The sequence below is a fragment of the Ahaetulla prasina genome, chromosome 4, assembly GCF_028640845.1.
Source record: "Ahaetulla prasina isolate Xishuangbanna chromosome 4, ASM2864084v1, whole genome shotgun sequence".
Lineage (NCBI taxonomy): Eukaryota > Metazoa > Chordata > Lepidosauria > Squamata > Colubridae > Ahaetulla > Ahaetulla prasina.
The window spans coordinates 35,976,724-36,004,686 of NC_080542.1; the positions used below are offsets into that span (position 1 = coordinate 35,976,724).

General features: G+C 36.3%; 1 protein-coding gene across 2 annotated transcripts in view; it reads left to right on the forward strand.

Moving 5' to 3' along the window:
• SPOP (speckle type BTB/POZ protein) overlaps window positions 1-27,841 on the forward strand; it is a 103,774-nt gene extending 75,933 nt beyond the window's left edge. The window contains exons 7-11 of one of the 2 annotated variants that reach the window (XM_058180270.1): window positions 271-448; window positions 1,490-1,545; window positions 2,711-2,833; window positions 4,650-4,792; window positions 5,995-27,810. In XM_058180270.1, coding sequence (XP_058036253.1) covers window positions 271-448; window positions 1,490-1,545; window positions 2,711-2,833; window positions 4,650-4,792; window positions 5,995-6,139 — 645 coding nt within the window. In that variant the 3' untranslated portion in view covers window positions 6,140-27,810. Of the gene's footprint in view, window positions 1-270; window positions 449-1,489; window positions 1,546-2,710; window positions 2,834-4,649; window positions 4,793-5,994 lie in introns of both variants that reach the window. The other variant, XM_058180269.1, reaches the window with a different exon arrangement.
• The last annotated feature ends 122 nt before the right edge of the window (window positions 27,842-27,963 follow it).

Below are 27,963 nucleotides of genomic sequence, written 5' to 3' on the forward strand. Positions count from 1 at the left end.
CTGAATTTTTCCCAAAGTTGTATAAATGTGTAGATTTATTTCACATACTGTCTTGAAGAGGTTGTTAATCTGTCTTAATTTCAGTGTGGTTTGGAGAGTGGGGTAGGAAAGCTCAATTTTTTCCTCTGTGATGCTGGGTTCTCTTACAATAAGGTCTGCATCACTCTAGAATTTATTGATAGGTTGTTGTTTTTTGTTCAGTTCTTCTATATTTTTCACTGCTATTACCAGTATGTTTATAAAGGGCATGGTCTTCTATGCTTCCTTCAGGTGAGCGTAGTACAAGACTCTGTCAATATCTCTGGCCAGAATTCCATGAACATGGTGAAGGTACCTGAATGCCGTTTGGCTGATGAGTTGGGAGGTCTCTGGGAAAACTCTCGCTTTACAGACTGCTCCCTGTGTGTAGCAGGCCAAGAGTTTCAAGCTCACAAAGCCATATTAGCAGGTTGGTATTGACTACAATTCGTTATACTAGCTAAAGCACCAGGCTAGAAACAATGAGACTGTGAGTTACACTCCTACCTTGGGCAGATAGGCAGCTGGGTGAGCTTGGGCCAGTCACTTTCTTTCAATCCTAAATAGGAAGTCATGACAAACCACTTGTAAAAAAGCTTGCGAAAAAAACTGCAGGGGCTTGTCCAACAGTCCCTGAGAATTTGATATAATTGAAAAGAAGAAAAAAATAGGACTCGTGAAGAAACTACTATTGGTGAGCCCAAGACGAAGGGTTCACATGTCCAACACTTGCTTCACAAAAGGTTAGGCCAGGCACGCTTGGTCAGCAGCAGGGGCAAGAAGTCAGCAAATTTCAGCTAAGGGTGGCAGAGTGCAGGACTATGGATTGCAGGGGCACAGATGGGAGTGCAGCATGGATTGCAGGGGCACAGATAGGAGGGAAGTAGGTGGTAGGACTTGAAGTGTCCCTATAGTCATAAGTGTAGGTAGGCTGCCAACCACTTAAATTTTGACCATGTGATCATACATGCACTTCAGTTTTATGGACAGGCCATAATTATTTTAAATTCTGTATTTTAAATTCTTCTGAAATTCCACAGATGGATGTTTATTGTGTTTGATTATTTCTTAATTTAGTACAGATCATACAAAGCCTTTATATTCTGTGATGATAAGTGCACAACAACACAAAAGCAAAGGACCTCTAATATTGTAGTAAGAAGAAATGGAATTGAGGAAACCTGAAAATTGAATTAGTTGCATTCCAGAGTTTCTCTTTGTCTCATTGCATAGGTGGGAATAAATTGCTGGGAAAGTATATGCATGTTCCCTTGGGCAGAAATTTTGATTTGATTCTCTTGCGAGCATACCATTTATTTTTTACTTGTCCATTTTATACATTACTTGAATTTGCAAGTACTGATGGTATATATTAGTTCCTCTCTAGAAAGAAAGAAAGAGTATCTGTTTCACATTTTTAAAATGGTATTTTTTTTCCATTTTTCCTTATGCCAATCCATCATGCATACAGCCCGCTCTCCAGTTTTCAGTGCAATGTTTGAACATGAGATGGAAGAGAGTAAAAAGGTAAGCCACGAAGAAGAGCTGCCCAGACAGGAAGATATTGTGGAGGCAAACCTTAGCTAATAACTGAAAAGTATTGCAGACTTTTGACCTCAACCCACAAAGGTTCCGCTCAGACAAGAGAGGCACAATGAAATATAGTCTTGTTAATGTGTCAAGGTTGACAAGACATTTTGCTCTGGGAACAGAGAGATATGAATCTAGATTGCAACTTGGATAGTTAGTTTTCTGTAGTGGGTTGACAAGAGATCCATCATTGCCCATGAAAACAAAACTCTCAGTGTTATTGGGCAATTGATTTTAAATTCTTTATTTCCAGCAGTTAGATCTGAAGGACAGGCTGCTAATCTGAGATTGTAGTCTCAGTGAAACTGAATAGAGTCAGGGTCCAAATAACTATATAAACATTTCACCTTACTTGTTATATATAGGATATGGTAGAGATAAGTATATTTTAATTTATGGTGTAGATTCTTGAGGAAATAAATAAAATAACACATTGGAAATGTATTTACTTATTTATTAAATTTATATGCCACTCATCTTCCTTTCCAAATTGACTTTAGGAAAAAAGCTGCTCTTCTGTTTAGAATGATTCTATAATGTTCATTGCTAGTGATTTCTTTTATTACAAGTAGACTTGGTGGGAAAAAAAGGCTAAGGAAGAAGTTGTGTTTGCCTTCTTGTAGAGCTACAAGGAATATGTCATTCTTAACCTATGTTTGCATATAGTTTACGGCAGACTTTATAAATACAGGCCCTTAAACCTTTGGTCTGGCACATAGAACATTCCAAAATTTGCCATCAAATTCGTTTTTTTCAGTAATATAATGAGAAAAGTATTAAATATTTTATACTCAAATTAACAGTTATTTATTTTGTAATAAGATACAAAAATCATATTTAACCTGTTTTCTTAACCTTAACGTATCTTTTTGAAGGGCAATCCTTGTCATTCACCTGAAGTCAAGTGCAGTCATCAGCCTAAGAGGTTTGGAGATGCCCAGAGTCACTAAATGAGATAAGCAGCAATATAAATACAAATAAACAGGCTTCCATCCCTGCATACAGAGAGTTATTCTTGCTGAAAGAAAGATTTAGGCTCGGAAAGGTTTCTCTTGCCTCAGAAGAATAATCTTCCTCTCCTCTCCTCTCTTCTCTGGTACAGAATCGAGTTGAAATCAATGATGTGGAACCTGAAGTTTTTAAAGAAATGATGTGCTTCATTTATACGGGGAAGGCACCTAATCTTGACAAAATGGCTGATGATCTGCTTGCAGCTGCTGACAAGGTAAAAGGGAAAGTTAGCTGTTATCTTGTAGAAAAACAAAAATTGGGAGAGGCTAGAATAGAGATCATGATGTCAATGTATTTGTGGTATTTCTATATTACCCTCTTAACTCTTGTTTAACTCTACTCACATTCTTGAGTAGGCATATCTTAAGTTTTTATTTTTTGGAACGCCAGTATTACAAGCTGAGCCCTATTGAAGTATAATGTAGCACACCCATAAGTCTATTGTCAAAGAGGATAGCATAGGCAAAGGAAACCAGTCAGGATAAAAAAACATGAACAATTTCCATCACAGCACATTCTAACCCCCAGATCATCTCTGCTGGTGTGCAACCATTTAACCATTGTTTCACATAGCATAATATTTCGATGTTAAGAATAAATTGGTGGATATCAGTGAAACCAAGTTACGTTTCTCTTTCTTTGTACATACTTCAGTGAATAACTTAAAACTGTTCCAATCAAACTCCACGTTGGCCATCTGTCTCCAATCTAATATTTCCAACTTGTATACTTAATTGTATCCCAGCACACCAGGAAGTAGCCAGGCTGCAGGCATGGAGCTAGAAGCAGAGATATAGCTGAGAAAGATGGGCTTCCAAAAACATGAATTATTTGTGTATTATCCAGTAAACAGTAAAAAAAAAAAAAAGAAAGAAAACTTCTGAAGAGCCAAGCCATATTTTAAGAGAAGAAAGCACACATGAACTTTAGATTGATTATGGCAGTTGAGGTGTTATCATTTTTAAGTAAAAAAAACCTCCACTCCTTAAAAATTGAAATATTCCCTATCTTCTACATATTTTTCCACCATTCATCCATTTGTGCTTGCACAGTAAAAGCCTACCTTGGTTTTCCAGTATGGTTCAGTAATAAATATGTTTAACACCCACTTAGCTGCAGCAACACTTAATAACGAGAGTAGAGTGGTGGTACTGAATGGGGCTTTAATTGTTGAAGAGCTTTTGTGACTTTTTATATAGTTCCTTTTTCTAAACATCTCTGGGTGTCTTTTTGAAAACAGAAAGCAAAATCTTTTATGGCAGCACATAAAACCTCTTAATACTTGCCCAAGAGGTTATGGAACAGTTTGTTCTGTCTTCCTCCAGTCTCTTGGGAAAAATACGTAATTATTCTATAAACAAAATGCAATGCCTATCTAAAACCTCAGAGACCTCCATTGGGCTCTTGGGTGAAGATGTGATTAGAGAGTTCATTTTTGTCTTTCCAATGTTTATGAGGAGGATGGGAAGAGATCCTGAGATGCTGTGGTACCTAAAGAACTAATATAGGTTCACATGCAAGCATGCATATTCCCTATGCTCAGTTCTTCAAAGTTCAGCCCAGGAAATAATTTCTGCTAATTAATCAGTGTATTTTTTTTAAATTTTAGTTCTGGGATCAAGGGTTGGCCCGAATTTGAATATTTTGTGGCTAAAAAGAAGCACGGCAATGTGAAGCAGGAAGTATAGCACTGTTTCTGTTTTTAATTTGTTGACATTTATTTTAAGAAATAGGTTTCTCATTCTTTATGAGCAACATTGACTGATACCCAGCATCCATGAATGATTGTACATGTGTTAGTTATTAGAGATTCCTATTGTATAATGTGGTGGGGGATTAGCTCCAAATGGATGCTTACTGAAGCCCCATTTAAATCCACATATATTTAAACTAGGTATTTTGTAAGCACGATTATCTAACTCATTATGCTTTGTGGCCTGGGTTCTGATGCTGTTTCAGGTTGCTAGAAAGTTATGAAAAACTTGGCATACATGTTTAAACAGTCCACTTTGGGGGGATATCTTTTGCAGTATGCTTTGGAACGTTTGAAAGTGATGTGTGAAGATGCTTTGTGCAGCAATTTGTCAGTGGAGAATGCAGCAGAGATCCTAATTCTGGCTGATCTACACAGTGCTGACCAGCTAAAAACTCAGGCAGTTGACTTCATAAACTAGTAAGTGGGCTTTCTTTTTTGATTCTAGTGAGTTAAATCTAGCAAGGATAATCTTCAAAGCAAAGTTTGGCATTTTACTTAAGTTAGGATGGGCGGAGTGATGGCTCAGTGGTTATAACACTGCGCTTGTCAACTGGAAAGCTGATAGCCTGGGTTCAAGACCTGAGCACTGTGCAATGGGATGAACTCCCATTACTCGCACCAGCTCCTGCCAACCTAGCAGTTCGAAAGCATGCAAATGTGAGTAGATAAATAGGTACCGCTTCAGTGGGAAAGGTTACTGCATTCCGTACTTTCATGCAGGCCACATGATGACGGAAGCGTCTCTCAGACCATGCAGGCTCCCTCGGCTGAGAATCGGAGATGAGCACCGCCCCCTTGAGTCGGTCACGACTGGACAGGGGAAATATTTAACCTTTTCTTTTTTTTAAATTAGGATATCTTTCCAGAGATATATAGAGTCTGCACCTTAGAGTTACCTTAGAATTATCTTACTCTTCTTCTCAGCATAGGAAAGTTGATTGGGGATGGAAATCTGCATTCAGATCCTCTGCAGGATACCAGGGGAAATAATTGTGTCTAATAGTAGCCTAAAAGTTCTGTGTCAAGATTCGTTTCTACCCTAAAGATGTCATCAACTCTGGAGAGATGGCAAATAGCCAGCAGCTGTTCGAATGTTTGTTCTTGTCTTGAATAAACAGATTCTTACTACAGCATTCCTCAAGATGGTTCTGTCCAGTTGTGTTAGAGCTGCAACTCTCAGGATTTATCATCCAACAGCTTTACTGCACATATAGATGAAGCTCCTTTTTGGAAAGGAACATTTTTGTTCAACTGTTTTTGCCAAGGAAGATGGCAGCAGCAGTAATACTATTTCTCCTTCATCCCTTTTAATTGGGATTATTTGTCTTTTTGATTTATTTGTTTTATTGTATACCAGAGTCACAAATAAAAATTTGAGTTGGATGGCCATAAAAATGTAATAAATAAATAAACAAACAAATAAATAAATATGCCTCAAAATAGTCGTACAGGAATAGAGACATCTTTATTAAAGAATAATGTCCAACAGTGCGCAGTGAAAAATACAGTTTTTTGTGTTGAGAGACATTTTTAGATAGATAATATTTAGCTGAGATATAGTTGATTTTTATTAACATTTTTCAGTCTAGTAATTTTGAATTCTTAATTATTATTTTCAGCCATGCTTCTGATGTCATGGAGACTGCAGGCTGGAAGTCGATGGTAGTGTCTCACCCTCATTTGGTAGCAGAGGCTTATCGTTCACTGGCCTCTGCACAGTGCCCCTTTCTGGGACCCCCACGCAAACGACTGAAGCAATCCTAAGGCTGGGTCCCCCACTGCACAACCCTCTGTCTGTTTTTTTCTTAAAAATTTTTTGAAGTAGCAACAGAAGCAGTTGCTTCTCCAAACTTGACCATCAGGTAGATGATGCAACCCGTGGAGCTTTTTATTTTGTTTTGGGTGGGTCAGGGAGGGTTGGGAGGAAAAGTGTTTTGGGACATGCAGACTTCTAAACAAAACAAAAAACAGTACCAAATCGACTTTGGGGCAAACAGGGGAGGGATACGCTTTGGGAAAGGGGATTGTTCAACCTTCTGTTGCTGCATTTTCTGTGTGTTTTCCTTTGAATGGCTGAGTCAAGAACTTAAAAAATTGACTAGGCATACAATTCCACAATCTTAAATGGAATTTAAAGTGAAAAAAAACCAACAAGAGGCTTCTTCATCTAATAGCACAGAAGAAAATGGCATGCTTGGAGCAAAGAAGACATTTTCCTTTGTTTGGGAAATCAATTGTGGGGAATGGGGGAAATGAGTTGGCCGTGGCAAACCAAATCCCATGAAAGGAAGCATCAGTGGAATTTCTGTTAAAAGATTTTTGAAACAAGGACAGACCTTCCGACCCAACTGAGATTTCTACAGTTACCGTCCAGCCATGATGAGATGATTGCTGTGTCTTGTACATGAATTGGGATGGAAAAGAAAGAAGCAAATGAATAAATCCTGTCTAAATGACAGCTTCTTAAAAATGCTGATAAAGGGACTGCTCCAGGATACACTTTCTGGAAGACAGGGGTAGGATGGAGACAGCCATTATCAGCTTTCAGGAACCATTGTGGTTCCTCTTCACTTGGAATGGGATATCCAAGAACAATGGTTAATTGTTTAGATATTGTGGGAGCTTTGTTCCTCTTCTCTTTTTCCTTGCTTAATTTTTTTTTTTTAGTTCTCAACTCCCGTGATTCCTCTTCCACATAAAAATCCTTTTTGTTTTGTTTTTTAAAAAGAAATTTAATTGTCCCTGAATACTCATGTCAAAGATTTTTGTTCTGAGTTGCTAAAAACAACTGAGTATTTGTATTCATCTACTGGTATGTAGAAAATTTGGTCCTGTTTCATTTTAAGCCCATTTTCTGTTACAGGTAAAATGTTCCAAAATTGTGGTAAAGCTCTTTTTCTCCTTTTGAGTTTTTTTTTGGGGGGGGGAGGGGTATAATTACTCTTTTGTACTGTGCGCTACTATGTCTTGTCTTCATGGGTTTTCTTTTCTTTTCTTTTTTTTTAAAACACATTTTCTCCAAGTTCAGATTTAGTTCTATGTGTCTGTTTTATTGATGCAAATATTTCACACCCAGGGATGATAGCAGCAGCTGCTAAGGTATTGGTTTAATACTTTGGTAAGATCTTGCTCTGAAAGTTGCCCTCTTTGGGGTCATGAAGGCAGGTATTAGTTCTTCAGTATTTTGGGGGGGGGTATTTTTCTCTTTATCCTTTTCTACAAAGGAAATTGGCTCAAGAGATAAGTATCTGAATCTCTCAGCCTATCGATACCTCAAATAGAGATACTGCATACCACTTGGAATGGATAAAGTCTGTCCTGTGGGATCCTCATTTTATCTCTAAGCCTGAGAAAAAATCCCTAAAGAAAAACAGAAGTAATATGGTACGGAGGAACACTTCCCCAATTTAATTATAATAATTTACTCTGACGATAAGCATAAAATTTGCATTTTAGACAATGGGAGTGCAGTTGATGCAGTGCTTTTTTGGACATGTCCTCAAAGTCCTTTGCCTAATGTTGCCTTGCCTCACTAGAGCAGTGAAGTAAAGGTAAAATATTCCTCCGTTACAGAGATGGTTTCTGGAAGATTTTTTCGGTCTACTGCACAAACTTTGGCTTTGTGAAGGTCTTCCACACAAATTCTGACCAGATTTAATCTACCTAGCTTTTCAGCCAATTAGATACTGCCACCTAGTTGGCACAGTGATGAGGAGGACCTGAACAGAAATTTAAATTTGCTCCTTTTTATGGCCTCATTTATTTTTCCCATTTGATGTCCCCGCTCACCAACTTCAGTTTTCAGTCTTCCTTTTCAACCTGATTAAACTTTTTATAGTTTGTGGACATGATTTGTTTTCACCAGACTCTTTAATTAGCCTTTTGGTCCCAAATAATCTGCATTCAAGATATTTTGTAGAAACCTTTGAATTTTCCTTTGCATTTTGTTATCTCCCTTTTATTTTACCACTGGCTTTGTTTTTAAGTTTTGGTTCCACTCTTCCCTTGACTTTGCTTTTAGAAAATGTCAATTTCTTTTGAGAAGCTGTGGCTGCCTTATAAAATGGAAATAGGGGGTAACACTAGCAAAAGTGGAGCCCAATGTTCTGACACCTTTATGTTCAGATAAATGGGACAGTCCTTCAGGTAGAACTGTTTCAATTTTAAGCTGCCTTAATAGAGAACTGTGCCAGTTAATGGTCCTATATCTGGCAGAAGTTTTCCAGAAGGTGAAAACAGAGGAGTCTTAATCATGAAGCAGAGCAAGCCAGAAAGGAAGTTAATGAGCAAGTGATCTATATACTAACAAGCAGAAGTATATAGAGAAAGGAGATTCTTGAGTTAAAAAATACCAAGAAAGAAGAGCAGTTTGAACTTAACTTAGGATGGAACTGTTAGCCCATGCCCATGCCGGAAACAGGAGTGAAATGATCATCCTTATTAGTGGACAAGTGTTAAAGAGGTTGATAAAGACTCTGGAAACCTGTGCAAATTCTTGCCTCCAACGGAAATGCGCTGTTTTCTTGCCCTTCCATCATCCCTGTTGCGAACTGGATGAGGATAATATTGATCTATCCTGCAGTATTGTAGGAGTTCTGGGATTTTTCTTAAAACACACACAAACACACATATAAATCCATAGCTCTGTACTGTTTACTATTTCTCAGCAAAAAAATTGATTCAAAAATGACACATATGTGGTGGTGACTCAGGTGGGAATTTTCAACTTCCTTTTCACAATATTAAAAAAAAGACGCCTAAAGAAATTGTCACATGTATGACAGGCTGATCAACACAGTCATAGCAAAGATGCCTTAAAAAAACTGACTTTAGTAGCCAGCTAAAATACTATTTTTACTGGCATATTTCTAAATAGATTTGCCCTTGTTAGCATTTTAAGGAATAGTTAATGGCTTCTGCATTTTGGCTAATAATTTAGACTACAACTATGGATCTTCCATTCTACAAGGCAGATTAACATGGAATCATTGCATTTGACCTTGGAGAAGAAAAAAAACTTTATGTATCACAGCAATTTTTAAGATCTTAAACTTGCTTGAAGCCTTGTCCATTAAGCTTGCACTACTCGTGTTCAGCAAAATTCCAGTAAACCCAATTTCCCTGCTTAAACAGCATTTTGAATAAGAAAGCAAGATTTGTTAGCGATGCATCACATCTGCTTCTCTAGGTATGAATAAAAAGTTGCTGTAATTACTCCAAGAAAAGAAGCTGGGTTGTTTACCAAAAGGTTTGCTGTTACTTGACAAAGATTTCATCCCCATTGGATTTGCAAGAGCAGCTATAACTGCTCAGGGAGTCTCTTGCCTCAGCTTCTACTTGGAAGATGCAGACATTCTTGCAAGAAGTTAAACGGACTTTGACATCACCAGCCTTGCCTTCTCTTCAGGGAGGCATTTGACTGGAAAGCAAGGCTGGTTTTGGCAATCACCTCCCTGGGGGAGCCATAGGCTCAGGGGCAAGAAAGGCAACCTCTTCGGGGACCTGTTTGACCCTTTCTTCCCCAGAGGAAAGAAGACCAAGAATGTGCATCCTCAGTAGTTTAGGAGATTTCTTCCAAGCAAGGAAGGGAAATTTTATTTCTGTGACCTCAAGCAAAGAGACACATTTTAATCAGGGAGAGTGATGGATGGTTCATTTAACACAGGTTATAGGAGCCTGGGATAAAGAAGTACAATTAGTATAGAAAATAGCCAAAAACATACTTTTGAATCCATATTTGTTTCTCTTAACATAAGTCCATTTCTCAATCAGAAAAAGCTAAGATGATCTCGGGCAAGGATTTGATGACAATTCAAAACAGGAGGAGGAATTGTTTTATTCTACCAAACATGTCCACCGATTCATTAATGCCACTTATATCTGTTCTGGTAAGAGCTTGTTGTGATAAAGAAAGAGTGTTAAATGACAAAATCAGGAAAGGGAAAAAATAATTGTAGGCTTCCAGGCTTCCTATTTTTCTATATCCCCCCCCCCAAAAAAAAATGCTCTGTGTCATAAAACGCTCAAATTGCAAGCCAGACTAATGTATTGGTTTTCTCAGTTCTGCTGTAGCCTAACTGGCCATACAAGTAGCCTTTTATCCTATCCCATTATGACTGTTTCTCGTACTTAGAAAATTGTCATATTCATAAAAAATTAAGAAAATACACTAGGAAGTAAAGCAGTCAAAGCATAAGTAAGTCTGCTGCTATTTTAGCTCTCACGCTGATTCTTTGTTCTGTGCCGAACTCTTATCTTTTCTGTTAATTCACAGCATGAGATGCTTTTGTGTGTTCTAACCAGGAATAAGACTTGATGGGGTGCATTGTGCAAGTACCAGGGGAAGATACATATAGCAACAAACACTGAATTGGAGGGGGCATCATTTAGAGCTACATTTTTAGTAAACAAGCAACAAAGCTGTGTCCTGATTAATAATCCCAAGTCAATCACAACAAAACAACAATCTAGTAGAATATTCCTTATGAAGTAGAATGTTTCTTACGATTGCTGTACTTTAGATGCTAAGATTATAATATACAATGAAGACAAAAGCATGATTGATCTCAGGAGAGGGAGAAAGGTCCAATCAGAGCAGTCTGACAATAGAGCCAATTATGTTAGGAGATGGTGGACTCATTTTCAAGCAGAGACTGGTCACCATCTGTTACTGATGCTGGATAGAGAATGAGATTCTGCGATCTAAATGGCTTATTCCAGCTATATTATTCTAAGGGAACATACAGAAAAATAAGAGCTGAAACTACCTACTACCCAAGTGGCACATACAAAAAGAATATTTCTGATGAAGATTCACTGAGTTCAGAGAGTTTAGGCTTTTGAGATGTTCCATTTTCCTTGGACCTGTGGTCTGACGCATAAGTATGTGTAAGAAATTTGCCACAGGGAAGGACTTGAAAACCTTGTTTTTTGTTTAGTGTAAAATTAAGGAAACCTGGTATGCATTGTTCTCTACAAATGCCCCCCCTCCAACTGTTAGAACTCTAGCTGTTGTTAAATATTAATAGATGTTCACCAAATTTAAGGAGTGCAATTAAAATTTAAACATTGTAGAGACTTTAGTACACCTGTTCTATGAAATCCAAAACAAAATGGCAAAAACTGGACTGGTCTTTCTAAAAGATATTCCAGATTTAAGGCATTTATTAACACTACTCAAAACATGAAAGAAAATAGAGAAGGGGCATTGGGCTTAAAGCTATGCCATCATGTTATCAGAACAATAGCATAACTTGTATTTATATATGATTGTGCTTATATTTGATACATAGAATGCCCTATTGTTCTTAGGGTTTCTTATTCATACTACAACTGTTATTAGGAAAGAAATAGAAAAGCACTCGATTGACAATAGCTTTAATATTGACCAAAGTGCACCAAATCTATCTGTACCATCCTGACCTCAGTATGTATATATATACATGAATATGTAGCTATGAATAGATCATGGGACACTAAGAATTTAGTGTGGCCTGTGGCTCAATTCTGGAAATAGATGAAGATGCATTTCATATGGCATAAGGGCAAATTTTAAGTAGTAGTTGTAAGTTGTATTACTATCTCCTTTGGCAGATGTTTTATGTCTTAAGTGTTAAAATACATAGATATATTTTTATTGCAAGGGGGAAGGTAGTACTTAGATCACATTTCATATGTTTATACTCAGTTTCTATTCAATCTATAATCAAACTTCCCTAAATGGCATGGAGAATGTCAAAAAGCAACCCAAGATTATACAAATAGCCAAAAAGCAAAATAAATATACCAAAACAGCAAGTTGATAAGGTCATCTGGAAGATGGCACTTGATGATTTGATCTTTGGAACATGCAGTGATAAGAAACTGACTCCTGGTAAAGTGATCTTAAGGTGTTACATCTGTAGAGTGCAACCTCCCCAAACTTGGTACCTTCCTTCCCATGTTGGTTTTAATCCCTCATCAATCAATTGGGAAAGAGTGGCACCATCCATCTACTGACCTAGCATGTTAGATAGTATGGGTAATGTAAGGTTTAAGGATAAGGTCAGTTCAGCCTAATCTCTCCCTTTCACCCTGAGATTATAGGAGGCCAACATTTCCTATATTCTCTAGAGATAAATGTACCATTGTGAAAGATTCATGCTGAACAAACAGAAATCATCCTGACTTTTTGATTCTGCCCTTGGACTTAAGCCTTTCCTTTAAACAGATGGAGTAATGGGACTTGTGGAAGAGGGTATGATTTCAGTAGAATATTGATGAACCTGGAAAAAAAGATATACAGCCAAAATTAAAATGTCCATATCCTTGGAGGAAACTATTAATATATTGTATAAATAGTTCCCAAAAGAATTAACATTTTAATATATTATTCAGAAACAAGTTAATTCCTGTAAACTGTTTATTACCTCTAATCACAAAATATCTCACCCTTGAGATATATTTCCAGAAGTGGCATTACTTTGAGCTTTTGGGGAAAAATGCATCCAAAATTGAAATACAGTGCAGTAGTTCTGAGAACATCCATCTGGGCAACTTTATATTTCAGGGAGCTGCTTAGGAACTGTTCACGGAGAACTCCAGATCAATATTTAAGTGAGAAAGGAGGACATGTTCAACAAAGCAAGTAAAAAAGATATTTGAGTTCTTTGAATAATGTATGTACTCTAATAGATCTGCAACCCAGTGTCCCCTGTGCTTGTGTTACATAAAAAAAATTCTCTGTTAATACTGTTTAATTAATTTGATAAAAATTTTATTTTGAGATGTTTCTAAAAAGAGAAGGTACTTTGGGAGAAATTTTCATATATAGTGTGTGGCATTGCTGCACTGACCGAAGAGTTGTGCAAATACTGTATTTCACTTTATTCAGTCACCTCGCCTCTGGTAGTTCATAGGCTCTTTGGCTTTCCATGTTCAAATTAAATATTAAGAGAATATATTTTGACACAGATTTTCAGTTTTTGACAAGTATAGGCAAGCAGGCAGGTTTCCAAACATTGGAAAGTTATGTAACAGAACAACAACACTTGAAGTAGTAGTTCTAGCCATAAGTAAGTTCAAGAACATCAAGAATAAATTTGAAATGAGATTCTTATATATCCAAGAATAAGTAAACAATAAAAGCACATTTTGGCAATTTCTGACCAGTGTTAATTACACTCAGTGAATAGCTATGGTGCTGAGGGATGATGGGGCTGCAGTCTAAATATCAAGCTCATCCCAGCCCTAAAATTACAGGGAAAAAAGCTACCTTTGATCCATATGTGGAAATAAATTTTATCTAAGCATCTTGCTCATTATTGTCCTTGGAATCTCATCAAAAGAGGGCAGGGCAGTACATCTGTGGTTGATGAAGGATATGCCTTTATGGCCAAAGCAAATTGTCTAGCAGCCCACTGCAAAATTTTGGTTATTGCAAAATCCTTTTAAATGGTTAATCAAAGTTACCTTGAAGAGAGATGATTAGATGATGGTAGTATATCTTATCCTCAAGCTTCATTTATCAATTTAAGAGTGTGGGATTCAGTACCTTTTAAAAAAATAAGCAATAATTGATACAGCTGAAGCCATCTGGCAATGATAGGATCTGGGTTGCAGCAAACTGTTCATAAACCTCCCACCAATGCCCCTCCTGTCTGCCTTCAAAAGCCAAATTGCAGTTCTCCATGTATGGCTTGTGTCGTGCTAGTGCTGCCGTGGAGTGGTGTGAGCCAGATGAACAGTTGGGAGAGCTGAATCCCACAACAAAGGGAGGGCTTATTTATGTAAAGCATAAATTAGCTCCTTATTTATTTGTTTACCTATCTAACAAACAAACAAGCCACTTGCAAGTCCAAAGATGGTAATAAGCAATGTTCTTTCTATTTATTTGATTCTTTAGGGAAACTCAGGGCACTTTTCTTCCAACCAGTCTACGATATTCGGTAAAAATAGTTTTTACCTTTTCCAATTCTGCCTAAAGTATGGTTTCCCAAGAGAATATACTGAACTCAGATTTCTGGTTTTCATTTTGTAAAATAAGGGACCAAATTAGAATCCAACAAATCTTTATATTACATTTGCAGTTTGTGTTGTCAAAAATAACCCTGTGGGTGTCCACAGATTTGATCTTTGGCAGCTCTGAAACAAATATGAATATAAATGGATCTTAATTTCAATTTTAATTATTTTTTAAAAGCCTATTTTTTTTAAAAAAAGAGAGAGCCTATTTTGACAAATATATGGCAGTTTTGTTGGCTAGAGAAAAATGTCTTGAAGTAGAATTTGAATGTAATTATATTTGTGATCTGTAATATTTTTGGAGGTCTAGTGAAAACACTGGTATCCATGGAACTTTGGAGCCTAACATGTATTACTGCCTAAACTTTTATATGCCAGGCTATTTTGGTTGTGTTTTGTGATATATTTCAGCCCCAGTGAGCTGTGCAGAGTGTACCAGTATTAACACTGGCTAAGTTAATCACATAGGCATATCATGGAAATATAAATTGTCATTTGGCATATAAAAAGCTTACAATATACAAGGGGTGAGAAACCTAGAGATATTCTAAACCTTAAATCTCTGCATATAGTTCCAGTACCCAAGATGACTTAGATAGCTCAGAACTGAATTTCTGTAGCAATTGAATAGCCAAAGTTTTAGAATTCTATTTCCCTCCATGCAGTGCCCCAAACAAAATCAAGCCATTGCATTTAAAAGTAGGAAATTTAAAATATAGGCATAGGCAAGTCAGAAATAGGGAAATAGGGGGATACTGCAACAAAGGCTAAACATTGCAAGGGAATAAAAAAAAGTCAAGATGGTTGCAAAGGTGTGACTGAAAATTAGTTTATTAAAATATACAGTCATGGGTCAAACACTGGGATTGAAGCTACATATGAACAGGAAGGTACTTCGTGGATTTAGTTGTGGTTATCACTTTGAGTTTTTGATCTGCCTCAGACACTCCTTTGAATATCAACCATAGTTTCTTCCCCATTTTTACTCACTCATTATATTATGCATTTTAGTTGTCCTCATAAAAATGTTGCCACAATATGGATTTATGTTCTTATGGCCAATAGAGATGCTATTACTTTAAGCTGGCTATTCTAAATGAAATATTTTTTAAGGAAACGTTATATTTGTTTTATATGAAATAATCACACATTTAAGAAGGTCCTCATTAGATTGGACCAGTTTAATTTCATCTGGCATTCTGTGGTTTGCATATTATGCTACGTAATATGGTGATTTGTTTTGTTTTATTTATAAGACTGTATACTGCCTCATTTGCAATCATCTCTTGGTGGTTCACAGTCCAATAATAAATGCAATAAAAATAAATATTAAGAAATAAATAGTAATAATGCAATAATATTCTATCAATATTAAGTCACATTGTTGTATTTCTATAAACAGTATGGACTTCACTGGATTTCACATTTTGTGTGAAATCAACCATCATGTATATGGATCAGTATGATCAAACAACCAGCTGTAGTTTACTTAAAAACTGTGGCTAAAAGTGAAGTTCAGTTGTTTTGTGGAACTAATTCTTAAAAGTACCCACTTCTGAAAAGCTTCTCCATCAGATTCACAAAAGCAAGATTATTCTCCCTTTGTCGTCCAGTTAACTTGTTCTATGAAATGAATTTATTTATTTATTTATTTATTTATTTAATTAAACTTTTATACCGCCCTTCTCCCGAAGGACTCAGGGCGGTGTACAGCCTGCATTAAAACAATTTATATACACACTAAAATAACAATTAAAAAACTTATTCCAAAAAGGCCGAAATTAAAACCGTCCAATTGACCATATAAAATTGACTAGAAAATGTTGGTTTTTTTAAAAAGACTCTCAGACTTGGCTTTTGATAATCAAATATCATTTTAAAGCAATCTAAACTTCCTTGGTGGCAATGAATTCCATAATTAATGTTAGATTGTGTTAAATTCCTTTTCCGGTCTTGTACCTACTGCCCATCAATTTCTGTCATTAATGAGTTCTTGTGTGATGAGAGAGGGGTAAGCAGAAAAGGAATGACTCACTTTCTCCACCCCATGCCTACTTTTATAAAACCCATATCTATGTATATGAGTTCTTAACTCAGAGGCCTTTGGTTTCCTCTTTGCCAGTAAAATGAAAAAGTTGTCCATTGCCTCCTTGAGGCAACAATAAATTTGGACAGCAAACTTCAAACCCCAGAAGCTTTGTGGATTGTTTCCAACTATCAGTCTAACAGTGAACCAACCATTATTGACTAAAGAGATCTTTCACTCAAACTCCCTTGGGCTTTAAATTATTATTGGTGGTGGATTCTGCCAAGATATTTCTCATTTTATTGTGAGAGATTATTTTATTTTTTCCCTTTCAGCAGTTTGTTCTCACCTTATGAAAGACAACAGCTTGTCTGTTCACAAGCAAAACAACGAACTAAGCAGAGGGAGTTGCTGTTTTTTGAAAATGCCTCAGCTTTTGCCTTATGCTTTAAAAGCCAACTCTACTTCATTTGTCTGTATGAATCTACAAATAGAAAATACTGTTATCTTCTTTCGTTTCTTTTTATTTTCAAAAGAAAAACGTTTGGAATTTCTAACAAAGGCTTCAGTGCTAAGCTAATTGTCTTGGCAGTGTATATGTGTGTGTGAAAATTAAGCATAATAGTGAGTACATAACTTTTTCCTCTGCATTATATCTACAACCACCCTGCTAATAGTCTCTTGTTAAAACTATGCAAGCCCTATAGATACACCAAGGCACATAAAAACAATAATAATTACATTAATTCCTGAGGATGGGAGAATGCAAGGTATAAGTGATACCTTGATTAGAACACTCAAAAAGGAAATAAAATGGCGTGCTACAGAAAATAGGGATAAGAAAGAAGAAACTATGGAGTTAAGCACGAAAAGAATCTTTAATTTGGACAATTTATGGCCCTGTAGAATTTTCTGCATTACAGCTCCAATTATGCCTCCCTGTCAGCCCCTGATTAGTGTTGATAGGGGCTGGATCTCAATGACATTTGGAGGGTTGCATTTTGCATAACTCAGCTTTAGATTTAGATCTTGTATGCAATTGCTCATAGTGGCTTTTAAATCATGCTTTTTTTTTTTGCATAGTGTTTAATGTGAACCCAGCTAATTAGGGCCGAATCAATAAACTATAGTTAAGCAACTCATGGTTTAGCATGATTTATGAACCCAGGCTAAGAACTCCATTAATTGCAGAATATCCCATGTGTGTTTATACATTTGCACACGGATGCTCGATCTCAGCAATTAACCTCTTGTGGATAATTTCAGAGTGGGTTCATTCTCTCCAAATCTATGATCACCCTAGCATTAGGAGATCAGCCCTGCCTTTTCAAGAGGACAATACTACAGAAGGTGATACTGCTTGTTTAAAAAAAAAAACTACCCGATCTGCCATTCCAGGATATCTGATTCTCATCCAGTATTGCAAAACACATTGTCCCTTGAGTTGTCTGCAGTAATCCCCCACCCCTGGTTTCTGCATGTTGAATAGAAAAGGTTGGCTTCTTGTCCTGGGGTCAGATAGCAAAACATTTTGGATAGGCCTTGAAATGAGCAATCCTTTGATAGCTGAGCTGTGGGCTATACTTCACATTTGCTGAGGACAAAAGATTCAGAAACTTGTCACAGAAATTAGTGGAGACAGAAATTTTATTTTTAACATCTCTGCTTTAGAAGTCTCCTTTAAGACATCTTATACTTTGGTAGGACAGGTATGTTTCTTGTTGAAAAGTGATATCACTGATTTCAGATGGTCAGAGAAGCTTTCAGCCATTATGAACCCCCTAAAGCTGCTATAAGGAAGAAGTGTCTTAAAATCCCGATGCCATTCTCTATTCCATATTGTTTGAAAATATGAAACAAGTTGGCATTAGTAAATTGAATATGGATTTTAAATTTATGTGTGAGAGAGAGAGAGAGAAAGACCGAGAGAGAGAAAGACCCTTCAGATTCTGAACTGAATGAATGTAACTTCTGAAAGTGTTTTGGCTTATGTTTTTGTATGAGCAGATTTGCAGGAGGTCCTGTAATACCTGGGAGGGAAGGAGAGGAAGAGACGATGGACTCCAATAGATGGAGTTTTGCTGCTATTTCTACTCCAAGCTGCCAAATGTCTGCAAGCTGTTTGGTTCAGCTCTGATTCGTCTGCATATTTACAAAAGGCAACAGAGCTGCTTTTGTTCTAGTAGAGAGGATTTGGAAAGGTGAATAGTGAAGTGTATTTATATATTTGTGCCAGCATATGTTGGGGAAAGGTTCTGTGGGAAAACAGAGAACGCTTGGCTGTTGCAGATGGTATTTTGACCTGCCTGCCCTCTTCTCCAAGGCTGGCTACTACCTATTTCTCAACTTGGACATATTGGATTCAAAAACATTGCAGAGACTCCCTTCCTAATAATAGCTTGTGGTGGCGGTACTGGATTTTTGTCTTTTCTCTGCTAAGAGAAAATAAAATTTTGTTGTGCCCAGGCACACCATAATTAATACCTCTGTACCAATAACACACTAGGAGGTCATTATTGGTGAGATGGATCATAATTTAGTGAAACACTTCAAAACTTTCCAAATTTACTTCCTGATATTTTCAGTAAGGCCATTATCTACAGCATTAAAATTTCTGCCAGTCATTGTACATTAGCTTTTCTTACTCTTAATGCTCTTTTAATACAGGTGATTGAAACTCCCATTGCCCAGCCAACACTGTCGAAAAAAATGGAAGGGATCTATTTGGAGGACGCTCATTGGATGTTCTTAAGTAGAGAGAAGAAAACTCTTCTTTGTGTAGATAGCTTTCTGTGATCTTTGGCATGGCTCTTTGGCTTTCTGGAAAAGTTTTCCCCAGGGAGGAGTACACAGGCTTAATAGAAAATAGCATGCCACATGCTGGATTGTATGTGGCATTTGATCAGGGCTGGCATGAGGGCTACTGTTGAATGAGACCCAACAGATGAGTTGGATTCTCTCAAAAAGAGCTGCTCTGGCCAGAAAGAAAAGAATTGCCATAACGATGATTGCTGAATGATTGGAAAAGGCTTCACTTATACACGCACATACATACATCACACATAAAAAAAAATACACAAGCAAAACATGCACACACACAGAACACCCTTCATTTGCATGCTGTTCATTACTTGGTTATAGCCTCAATCCCCTGGTGGCAGCAGAGAGGCCTAGCCATCTGTTGGGTTGCTGAATGACTTCTGGAGAATAACTTGGTGGTCTTTGCGGCTGACAGATATATCTTCTCCCCCCCCCTCCACTCTCCCGCCCCCCCAAGATTACTGCAGCTGCCACTGGATAGCTCCTTTTGTTGATGCTTCCAGGGCACGTTTGCCCAAATACAGGTCGAAATGATCCTTAATAAGCTTCACCCTGTTGTGCTCTCTGTGGTTTTTATGTGACTTGAAAAGATGTCTCTCCAGAACGGAGGAGACAAGTTGGCTTAATTATGGAAAGTTCAAAAGCAAACCAGACAGCTCAGGCAGTGCCAGCCCCCCCCCCTTTTCACTACCACCCACTTTCTTTGCTTTTCTGCCCTTAGTCTCAATACCCTGCAGGAAGCACGGGAAAGAAGCAAGAACTGGAAAAGGCCTTTCCTCAGAGGAATCTCAGGCTAATCCTGGCCTTCCATCCTACCATCTGATGTTTGGGACAAAAGTATTAAGATGTGATCCCAAACTGCATGGTCTCCAGAGGTCTCTATATTGGGTGCCGAAAGCACCTTCCCTCAAATTAATCAATCCAAATTTTCAGACTTTTTTTGCAATTGGGGGTTCATGGTCAAAATGGGTCTCTTAAATCTTACAGCAATTTAAGACATATTTCACGGCTTAAAGTTTGCAAAGAGAATCATGGCACAACTACTTCAAGCTGACAAATTGCGTCCAGAAGTTGTAAATGCTCCAACACTGGATGTTTTTAAAAAGACATTGCATAACCATTTCTCTCAAATGGTATAGGGTTTCCTGCCTAAGCAAGACCCACAAGCTCCCTTCCAATTCTTCTCTTCTCTTCTCTTCTCTTCTCTTCTCTTCTCTTCTCTTCTCTTCTCTTCTCTTCTCTTCTCTTATACTCTACTCTACTCTACTCCTATTCCAATCTACTCCACTCCATTCCTATTCCTATTCCATTGCATTCTATTCTGTTATTATTATATTGGTATATTACTTCTGGATCAGAAGAAAATAATGATGCCTATTAGGATTGGCTGAAGACAATTTGCAATACAAAACAAAGAACAAGATTACTCGGCTTCCATTTTGCTTTTTTCTGGTTTATTTAATATAATTTATATGCTTTCTGGGTTTAGTCTTTCTCTTAAGATTAACCATTCTACTATTTCTTTGGCATAATTGCTATTACTAACCTGGAAAGTTGATTAGGCTGCAGGAGTCACTGACTGAAAGTCAATGAACTTCATGGAGCTCAAAGTAGCATTTGTGGTTCTATGCCCATATTATCTTTGCAGCACCCCTTTTGCCCTTTGTATACAAATAGTACTCAACTAATGTTCACAGTTGGGACCAGAAATTCCATTGTTAAACAAGGCAGTTGTGCCTGATTTTATGATCTCTTTTGCCATGGTTGTTAAGTGAATCATGTAGCCTTTAAGTGAATTTAGCTTCCCCCACTGAATTTGCTTATCAGAAGCCAGCTGGGAAGGTCTCAATTGGTGATTACATGACCCTGGGGTGCTGCAATTGTCATAAATACATGCCAGTTAGAAAGTGCCTGAATTTTAATTCTATGGTCAAAGGAATGCTACAGTATATAGTTATAAATGTGAAGACCAGTTGTCACTTTTTTCAATGCTGTCATTACGTCGAATGGTCACTAAGCAAAAGATTATACATCAAGGACTATCTGTATTAAGCAGAGAGGAGAAACTAGCCTAAGATCAAACGGGAATCTTTGTGGCTAGAGTAGGACTGGTGGTTGTCTCTCTCCAGCCTTAAAGGGCTGTGATAGTGGTAGCAGTTTGCATCAAGGCACAATGAAATACAGCTGATTCTCACTGAGTGACCACAACTGGTACTGGCAACTCAATCATTAAGTGAAGCAGTTGCTAAATGCAACCATAGCTGTGCTAATAATCTTACTTTGGCTTTCTTTTGCTTTGCACACTTGCAAAGGTTGTAAATATGACGATTGGTTGCAAAGTTGCTTTTTCACCATTGTAACTGCAAATGGTTGCTGTATGAGGCAGTTGCTGAGTAGAGACAACCTGTATTGATTCACAGTCCTTGGCTAAAACTGGACCATTTAAGATTTCATTTATCCTGTACTTGCTGGCCTCTTTCTAAAGTTATTAGACGTGCAGAGGACAGATGGGTGCATCTTGAATATTTCACACAATTATAAGGAATATAAAATTAAAGGAGGGGAAGTAATTTTGCCTTAATAAAATAGTTTCACATTGCATAGCAAACTTCTCAGATTGGTAATGACTTTTGTTTCTGATTATGGGAGGAGACTGCTGATATGGGAGGAGGGGTACAAAAAAAATTAAGATAGCAATATTTCAAAGTTCAAGGTTTATTAAACATCAAGGGAGGAAAATTTTTGGAAAGTTCTCTTTTTCAATATACTCAATGAAAAGCAGGCGTCCTTGGGAGATATAAAATACTGAGGGTTTGGAGATGGAGCATAGGATGTAAGGACTGAGAAACAGAAGCAATAATTTGTTGCTGGAGCTGGAAATTAATAATAATGAAGCCTTTGCCACAAATCAATCTATTCAAGAGATTTATTTATTTATTTATGCCTTGCTTTGCTTCTTCCATTAGTTCTCTTTCTTCCTTTTAAATTCAGAATGTACATTCTTTGGGGCAAAAGCATTTTTTTTCTTCTGTAAGAAAGAAGAAGTTTGAAATCTGCATCCACAGTAGTGTTGGACTACAACTCCCATCACCTCTTGAAAAAGCAGCTGGGAAGATGCCACGCTAGGAAAGGCTGTTGCCTGCAGGAGGCCTCCTTTAAACATTTTAACAACAGTTTTGCAGTTTATTGCTGATGAGATCACTTGCTTCTGATAGCTGATTTTAAGGAAAATTAGGGGACAGGGGAGGCCTGGACACAGGTGGAGGTCTTATTATCATAGGTAATTAAAGTATACTAATTAAATTAAGACTCCATCTGTTTGAGTTGTGCAAGCCAGCCAAGTCCTTTAATTAAGATACTGTGTTTACCATAATGGAGGCTATGAGCAGAAGGCTTGATTGCTGAAAAGGTAAGTAGAGATAACTCAGCCAGTGAGGAAGGATGTGCCAAGGAATGAATCTCTGAAGCTGCTGAAATGGTTTAATAAACTAAACAAACCAAACAGCAGCAACAAAGGCAGTTTGAAAGAAACCCTGGCTTTATATCTGGCTCAGATAGACAATCATTGCTACTACTTCCTGACCTTTTCTTTTTAATTTTATCTGGTTTTGTGAAAGGCATTTCAGAATAATCCCACCCTAAAGTGGGGATTTGTGTTCTGGATCAATATGGCCCAGGAAATTTAGCATAACCATGTTTGAATATTTCCTGTATCTAATTTTCCTTCAACCAAAATGAACATAATAGTTCTATGCAAAATGTGGACACTTCTGGTAAACTTGTTTGCTTCAGTGAATTCCTAAGAGAACCAATACTGACACAGTCCACAAAGGTAGAAAGTTAAACATCTTTCTACGAATGTGAACATACACTTATTTATGTACAATTATTTATAAACTGTTTGGACTCATTTTCAGTCTTTGTAATACTTCCTTTGGCAGATAAACAGCTTCCAAATACAGGTAGCCCTTGGCTTATGACCACATTTGAGCCCAAAATTTATGTTGCTAAGTGAGACATTTGTTAAGAGAGTTTTGCCCAATTTTATGATCTTTTTTGCCAGAGTTAAGTAAACCACTGCAGTTATTAAGTTAGTAACACAGTTGTTCTAGGTTTGCGAGTTGTCAGAAGGTTGCAAAAGATGACCCCAGGGACACTGCAACTATCATGAATATGCACCAGTTGCCAAGGATTGAAATTTTGATCACATGATCATGAGGATGCTGCAACAGTTGTAAGTGTAAAAAATGTCATAAGTGGCTGTTCTATCTTCGAACGGCCACTAAACAAATAATAGTAAGCCAAGAACTATATATATTTCCTGAAACCAGCTGAAGCCCTTCTAAAACTTATTATTGAATTTTTTTTCTATCTTCTAGCTCAGGAATCTTCTTAAATCTTGTGTTTTCTTACAGAGGATCAATAATATTGAAGTCTAGGAACCATAAAAGCAATTCCATAATGTTTATCTTTCTTTTTTATAAGGATCGTGGGTTGTTTTGGAGGTATATTTTAGATCATGGTTTTGTTAAAATATCCAACGTCAATTTCTTCACTGATTGTTGAACATTAATGTTAAGACCAAGAAAATATCTCACAGAACTGCTCTGAAACTTGGTAAGATCTGCAAATCAGATCATTCAAATGATCTGAAAACATAGAGAAATTCTTCACACTATAAATATAAAAACTAGTGCTGCTTATACAATAATAATTCTGCTTGGGAGAATTGTCAGGAGATCATTTTTCCAACCTCATGAGAAAAGTGTCTGTCTGAAGTATGCAGAGAGAGTATAAACCTGAAATATTTGGGAACAATAAAGTACTTTGAATTGATGGGACAAAAATCAAAGTTTTAGGCCCCAACTATTCAAGATAAATTTTGAGAGGAAAAAGGTTGAAGAGTTGAATAAAAGAATATCTTGCTAGCTGTTAAGCTTACAGGTGACTCTATAATGCTTTGATATTGTGTGGTAGGCAGTAGTGTAGGAAATATTGTGTGGGTGGAAGATGAAGGAATTCAACTAAAAATATTCTAGAAGCTGATGTCCCAAAATCATTAAATACATGAGATGAGAAAACAAAAAGCAAATCTTAAATTTAGTTATACCAGATGTAAATCCTTGGAGGTGAACCATGTCAGGAAACAGGCATGGTATGAATTACTGAAACTTTGATTATTATTTTAGATTATAGTAATAAAACCTTGAAGAGCTGCCAGAGATTCTTTCTCTCCGTTCTTATGCTATAGACAATCAAAGTGGGGTAATCTTGAGTTTTGTACTCACCCTTTGCTGCCTATCCAGGTAAGTTGACATTTATACAACAGATGTTAATTCCCCTTTTCAAATCCATCTCTATACTCTTGATTGTGATACTTTCAGTGAGGACATGGCAACAGATATAGACATCCCTGAAGGAGTGGGGATAGTATTACAACTAAGATTAGCAATCAGAGGATGGATCCTGCCTGGAGAAATCTCCCCAGAAAAAGGAAGGATTGCAAGATGACCCATAGCTACTCTGGACAACTGTTCTTCATGAGTAGACTGTTGGAACTGAGTGGATGAATTTTCATTAGAAAAAGAAGTTATAAGAAAGAATTTAAGACTTAGAAAAATTCTAAGATACTAGATAAAAACGGGGAAAAAATTACAATTAAAAGAGAAGAACACAAGTTCAATTTGTCAACAGGGTAAGGAACAAAATACTTCAACTTTGGTCAATTGAAGAATATTTGTGAACAATGGATTCAGAAGTTAATTTTAATAATGTCTGCCATTATAGATAGACTGTGAGTAAATGATGTTATGGAAGAGGAACAAATTCTACCAGACAATTCTGAAATTGATTTGAATTTTCCTACACTGGATTTACAAAATAAAAAACAGGAAAAGAAATAAAATTCTAGGACATTATTTGAAGATTTAAAGACCAGTAAAAGTAAAGATAAGTTAGAATTCTTTATTAGCCAAGTGTAAATGGACACACAAGGAATTTATCTTTGGTACATATGCTCTCAGCGTACATAAAAAGAAAATATACATTCATCAAGAATCATAAGGTACAACACTTAATGATAGTCATACTGTAGGATACAAATAAGCAATCAAATATACTAGGAAACAATATAAATTGTAAGGATACAGCAACAAGTTATAGTCATAAGGAATATAAAGTTGGTTTACTTGATTAAGATTAAAATAGATATGCTCCTCTGATTAGCAAAATTGACTTGCTGATTAGGATTGAACAATAACGTGTTAATTTTTTTATAGATAAGAGATGAGTGATGAGAAGAAGAAATTATTTGTTGTATTTCAAGAGAAAATTATCAATTATTAAAATTGTTTATATTTGTTGTGAAAAAGTAAAAAGTTATCTCATTTTTTTCTTCAGCTTATTGTTATTTTTTTTCTGCATTATCTATTTTTATTTTTATTCTTTTTTAGTTTGTGTTAGCTTTTATCTTGTTAATTGTAACATTTAATGAAATTTATTGTTTTAAAAAGCCATCTTTGTACTCTTCTACATCATTCCTTATACAAAGATTCATACCTTTTTCTTTGCAAACCATCCTAATTTCCATCAAATCTACACATCCCAAGCAGTCAAAATGTTCCTTTGGCTGAATTGTGAGACACTAATAAGTGTGCTATGCATGGAATAAACATATGTATCATTTCATGCATACCACTAATCTTCAGAAATATTTTTGAAAGTCACGCAGCCATAAGCAAGACACATTTATATTTTAATATTCTCCAGTTATACTATTTATACACACAGCCTTACTATTCTCCAAAATTATCAGATTGATATTTATTTACTGTTTTTCTCCCTTGGGCAATTATATTTTGATGTATGACAATAATTCCAATTCAAATGTGGTTTTTTTAGAAGTCTCTCCTTTCAGTTTCACCCCTAAATAATTTGTTGTTATTTTTAATTTTATTCTCTCTGCTGAAGGCTTCTTGTTTAGACCTTTTTACTCTTTCCAAACAAGTGTTTTATTTCCATTAAATATATGTTGTGTTTTCTCTGCCCTTAATATTAATAATAATTTCTTTTTGACTACATTTTATGCAGCTATAATGAAATCTTGTTTTAACAAATAAACTAGAAAAAGGTGTGTCCATTATAACTGATCATTAAATGCAAAAGTAATGATTTCATTATGCAAAGATCCAATTATAGCATTTATATCCTTTTATTTCATTTGAATCATACCAACAATTTATAAGTTTTGGATCTTTTTATGCTACATAAACAATACAAATGATGTAATTTGTATTATCTGCATAATGTCAAGGTGCAAATGACATGAACCACTGTGGATGTTTGATCAATTACAAATGGTCCACTGTATAGAAGTCTGTATCTTTTTCTATTTATACATATTATAAAATATCCTTCATGCTCATTTTTGCAGCATTCTCTTATTTGCATTATTTCTTCATCTGTAATGACTTTCATTTCCTCATCTCATGAACTCTTCTTTTTCATTTTTCCATTAGCATAAATCTGCACATTTCCACAACATTCTTATTGTGGAACATATTTTTGTACTTTGTCCAAACAGCCTCCAGGTCCTTCTTCTCTATGTCCACTTCCCTTCATTTGGTTGTGAGATTAATCTATTAGTCTTCTAATATCTTGTTCGAGGCAATACACTGACTCTGTAAACCTCTTAGAGAGTTCTGTAAAGCACTATCAAGTGGTATATAAGTCTAAGTATTATTGCTATTCCTCCACCCACCCACCCCGTCTTTCCCTCCCCATTTTTAAACTATAATTCTATCTTTGATTGTAACTCAGTAACTTTATCATTTGAAGAATACTTATCTTTTATGGTTCTAATGCTTTTAATGCTGTAAGCTGCTCAGAGTCTCTTCAGAACAAAATGGGTGGCAAATAAATCTGGTAAATAAATAAATAATAATAAATTCAAGATTCTTACTTGGTCTTCATATAGTTGTTCTACTTTTGCTTTAGTTTTTTCACTTCTTTTCTCTTCAAGCATATTCATTTCTCTTTGTTTTCAATATTACCAAGAAATAGTCTATTCAACAATCCAAAATCTTCCATTGCCCTTCTCTCTCCTCCCTTAATTCCCGCGGTCTTCAATCAGAAAAAAATTGTACCAATTATAATTCCAGATTTATGATGACTCTTTGACATTCATATGCATATCTTAACGAAATAATTAACCATCTTTCTATTTAACTCCATGGGCTGAAGGAAAAGTTTTGGGAAGCACTGCTATGGTGGAAAGGAGAAGGCAGAAATTACAGTTAGGCTTCGTTGTTTCAGTTTATCCCCCTTTAGCTAATGGGAAAACATTTTGCAGTAGAGCAGATGGGTGATTCAAAGGATACAAATTATCTGGAAAAGAGACCTGTCCATTTGTAGCTGCATCTTTGGGATATTTGAGCCACGGTGGTGCAATAGTTAGGGTGCAGTACTGCAAGCTAATTCTGCTGCCTGCAGGCTGCGTGCAATTTGAACTGTGTGCAACTGCGTGCAGTTCAAATCTCACCAGGCTCAAGGTTGACTCAGCCTTACATTTATTTATTTATTTATTTATTTATTTATTTATTTATTTATTTATTTATTTATTCACAACAGTATATATATAAGCATAAGCATGAACTAACTATATAATATATAAGCATATATATGAGTATAAGTATGTAATAACTATATAAATTGGATATAATGAAAGGAAACAGTAGGACAG